The sequence below is a fragment of the Antrostomus carolinensis genome, unplaced genomic scaffold (genome assembly GCF_000700745.2).
Source record: "Antrostomus carolinensis isolate BGI_N321 unplaced genomic scaffold, ASM70074v2 scaffold37331, whole genome shotgun sequence".
NCBI classification, from domain to species: Eukaryota; Metazoa; Chordata; class Aves; order Caprimulgiformes; family Caprimulgidae; genus Antrostomus; species Antrostomus carolinensis.
This window is the reverse complement of record NW_010296916.1, coordinates 10,020-14,648: the sequence shown is the minus strand read 5'-3', so window position 1 is coordinate 14,648 and position 4,629 is coordinate 10,020. Positions and strand designations below refer to the sequence as shown.

The 4,629-nt window shown below is 41.0% G+C and overlaps 1 protein-coding gene across 1 annotated transcript in view; it reads right to left on the bottom strand.

Annotated features, from left to right (window-relative positions):
• Window positions 1–616: 616 nt before the first annotated feature.
• Window positions 617–4,629, bottom strand: part of PASK (PAS domain containing serine/threonine kinase) — a gene marked incomplete at both ends in the record, with an annotated part of 13,813 nt that continues 9,800 nt past the window's right edge. The window contains 3 exon segments of the mRNA XM_029087572.1: window positions 617–816; window positions 2,344–2,478; window positions 3,140–3,265. Coding sequence (XP_028943405.1) covers window positions 617–816; window positions 2,344–2,478; window positions 3,140–3,265 — 461 coding nt within the window.

Below are 4,629 nucleotides of genomic sequence, written 5' to 3'. Positions count from 1 at the left end.
CCAACCCAGACCAGTCTGTGATTCTATGAAGGCAACAGATGAGATGAGAGCGGGGGAAGTACAAAACCCAGACACGGTAAGGGGCAGATGCTGTACAGCAACACTTGCTTACAACACCTCACTCAAAGAGCAGCTTTTAGTAGAGACACATCAGCATGTTCATATGCAGGTATGAAGAGAAGGTTACCAAGCTGATGTACAAATTATGAAAGATTAAGGAAAAGGGACACATTGAAGTCACAGCACGACTCATCCAGACTCCTCCGCCAGGCTGAAAACTAAAATCATCGGCTTGTTTTTGAACCTGGCTCTGCAGAGACATTAGTACAAGGCTTTGCAAAACATTTGAACAGAACAAGAGAGCTGGTCAACAGACTTGGTCAGAAACAACTTTGTATGTATTCAAACCTTTACAAATAATTTTGTAAGTGCCCTATTTTATATGCATTCAAACCTTTACAAGTCATTTCTGTCACTGCAGTGCCCTAAATCTCACTGCAGGTTTCTGTGGTTAGATCCTCTAGCAAAGCAGCTTGGCTTCTCTATTCCAGCCCTGCACACACCTTTTTTTTCTGGTGTGGTGGATATAAAAATTACTTTTCAGAGGGTGACGTACGGTTTGCCAGACAGCACTTCTGGTGATCAGTATTCAGTTGTCCCACAGAAGATATAAAACAATTTGCCTGGTTCCAGGGAGGCAGCTGAACCAAAGTCCACTAATTTAATTGTGAAATCTTCAGAATTGACAATGTTTTCATCCTTGATATCTCTGTGAAGGATGTTTCTACAGCAGAGATATCCAACAGCTGATACAAGCTGGAAGAGGAGTAAAGAATTAGGTGTTACTACATAGAGGTGTCCTTCTGAATAATCTACGTGGCATCACAGAGTTCCAGTAGCCACATTTTGGCTTGTTTTGATGCTATATAAACAGGATATAGATCCTAATTTTGAGAGCTGGAAACGAACTTGGGCATGCCTGTCAGCATTGCTGCAGTGGGTGTTACAAATGCTGTTGGGAGAGAGACTTAAGAAAGCCATTGCTTGCTTTCCTCTCACAAATGTGCAGTAAGATAGCATGCTATAGTCATGATGTGCTTGGTTTTTTGGTTAGAAGCATCAGCGCTTACTGTTACAATCCTGCAGGTTACTATTTTTATCCCAGCTTCATTTGGAGGGTCCTTTGATTTCTCCAGAAGGATATTACTGTGTGCCTCCGATACTGCAGGATGACAAAGCATTGAAGAGTGAAGTTTGGTATAAATAATATAGTCACTCCTAAATTCCATTCTTCTTTCAGCATGATTCATGCTGTAGTACCATAATTAAGAATAGCATCAGAATTATATCACCTTGGAGACAATCGTGATCCCTACCACAATACATTTCAGCAAGAAAAGCAGATGGCTGAGGGAGAAGTTTCTATTTATAATACAAAGCTTCCTCTGCAGAGAAATACTGTACAGATCTGAAGTAATAAAGTATCCCTGCAAACTCCAGGTTGGTTTAGGAAAAGGGCTTATCAGTCAGAAGTCTAAAGGGACTGTAGATGGCAATTTGTGGATGCCCGCTACACAGCAGACACCGAGAAGGTGCATCGTTTTGGCTACCATCTTCCATCAGCACCCCAGGCCAGGGGAGTGTGGACACAGTGGTGGGTTACCACATGCAAAGTAGTTCTTGCATACCTTAGAGCAAGAAATTGACTTCAAAACATGTGAGGGGGAATTACCTGGGGACTCAGTTGTGGTTAACTCAGTGAACAAAGGACAATTCAGCTCTCGGGCAAGCTTCTGACTCATAGTAAAATACCTTGAGTTATTTTGCATTATGCCACATTAAATTCCAAGATAATTTATTGATTTTAAATTCCTTAAAAAGCGGAGAGTCCTTTATCCCTGAAACTAATCTAAATCAAGCATTGACCTAAGTGAAAGTGTGGCTTTTAGTGAGGTTTGGGGCAACTTCCACATGCTTTCCTCCTCCCACAGAGGAAATTGGACTGCTACATGAATGGGCATCCTGGTGACAGGGAGTGTGTGCTGCTACAATCACAGCCAAGAGGCGATGCCTCTATAGGAAATCCTCATGTGAAGTAAGGTCCCGTAAAAGTTTGTTACAGGTTTCTAAGTAAACCTTAAAAAGGTTTCTGCAGGTAGCGTTGCAGTTAACTATAAATCAGCCCCACAGAAGAATGAGGAAAAGTTCTGCAGGTATTGAGTGTGACTCTGATTCAGCACACCTGCTGATTAGCCAGTAATTCTTTTGAGTGAAATACAGTCCTGGTTCTTATATTAACCAAATCTTACCTGCATGTAGCAACTGTACATTCCCAGCTCTCACCTGTCTGAATATATAGCTCGCCAATAGCTCATCCAAGTTTGGCTGATTATCAATTAATGTAAAGAGATCCAGACCAGATCCATGTTTCTCCATCACCAGCTGGAAGAAGTGTTCATTTTCAAATACATCCAGCACCTATAAATAACAGACTTCCTTAAATCATGTGCTTCATCCTCAAACTGCCCTTTAAAAAACAAAACCAAAACAACAACCAAAAGCCTGTTCTCTTCTTGGAAATTTAATCAATGTATATTATCATCTTTGAAGTCTCATTTCACTGAGCACAAATGTCTCTTGAAAACAGAGTGTAATTAAAACTGAAAGCAGAATTAAACCCAAGAATTCTCTTTCTGGGGGAAAAAAAAATCAAACAAAAACAAACCAAAACCAAACCCAAACCAAAACAACACAAAAAAAACAAAAGCCCCAAAACAAAGAACAGGAATCAAGACACGTATCCAGATTATTTACTGAACTGGTACATGTTCAGGTGTGACATCACTCTTCCAAAGTATGCATCCCGTCATCTTGAAGTGGCATACAGACTCTTTTTTTCTGTTAGACTCACACCTCCAGAGCTCTGTTTATGCCAATTGTTTGGGGTAAAAGTGTCAAAGCAAGTGACAGTCTGCTGTAACATATCTTCCAAAACAAAGGAGGTAGGTTCCTTTCTTTCCTGAAAAGGTAGATTTAATACAAGACACTTCCTGACTCTTGAAGGGCAACATGAGACACCGAGTATTCAAAGGAACCATCTGATGCAGTTCAAACTGCATTCAGCCTGAGGTCACTATACCTTAATGATACTGGGGTGCTGCAGCTTCAACAGGATTGCGATTTCTTGAGTAACTCTTCCCAGATCAGGATCATCTACCCAGCAGTCCTCAAGCACCCTCTCTTTCCAGATGAACTTTACAACAACCTACACAGACAACAGCATTCAGCATCACCTGCACAAGTATGGCTTTAAGTGTTTGATAAGTTAATTTCCAGGAAAAACATCAATGAATCACATTACCAGAAAGACAGAAGTAATCCAACGTACATTGTTTATAGTATCTTTAAACATATTTAAACTAATATAGTCCTGGAAGCCAAACAATGCACAGAAATGGAAGATATTTATTTTCTTTTTATTGATCCTCTGAATTCCAAATGCTTTGACACTGTCCTGGTTTTGGCTGGGATAGAGCTAATTTTCTTCTCAGTAGCTAGAACAGTACTGTGTTTTGGATTTAGGATCATGTGGTGGTTTGGGTGGATTCATCCTTTGGGCTTGCACCTTGCAGCCAAACACAATTTGCTCTCTCACCCTCCCCCCCACACCCAGGGAGTAGGGGAGAGAATTGGAAGGAAAAGGGCAAGGAAACTCATGGGTTGAGATAAAAACTATTTACTAATTAAAATAAAATGATAATGATAACAACAGTGATAATAGAATACACAAATGAGCGATACACAGTGCAGTTGCTCACCACTCGCCGACCAATGCCCAGCTTGTGCCAGCCAGTGATCCTGGAGCTGAGACAGTCCTGAAACCGAAACCCCAGAAGAGCACGCCCGAGCGATCGCCGAGAGAAATAACCTGATTTCCGGTCAGATCTGGTTCATATACTGACATGACATGATATGATCTGTATGCCAGTTTTGGGTTTTTCTGTTCACCGCGCTTCTCCCTCCCAGGCCTAATGCAGCTGTGAACCAGCCAAACACGGTGGCCTTGAGCTCCAGCAGCAACTAATAACATTAGTACTTTTATAAATGTTCTTCTCATAACAAGTCTTACACTGAAACTAAACCACAGCTATTCTAACTACTAAGAAGAAAATTAACTCTATCCTAGCAAAACCAGGACATATGGGATTTGGTATGAGAAGAATGTTGATAACATACTGATGTTGTTAGCTGTTGCTAAGAAATCAAGGACTTTTCAGCTTCCAATGCTTTGCTAGTGTGCAGGTGCCCAAGAAGCTGGGAAAGAGCATTGCAAGACCAATGGACTCAAACTGACCAATGAGATATTCCATACCATGTAATGTCACGTTTAGTATAAAAATGAGGGTTGGCCAGAAAGCTCTCTCTCTCTTCTGGGATTGCGGTTTTAGGATATTCTCTCCTCCAGGATCATTATCCGGGAACAGGCTGGCATTGGTCAGCAGAGGGTAAACAATTGCACTGAGCATTACTCATTTGTATATTCAATTAAAAAAAAAAAAATTATTAATTTGTTCTTATCTCAACCCATAGTCTCCTTACCTTTACCCTTCCAATCCTCTTGCCCATTCT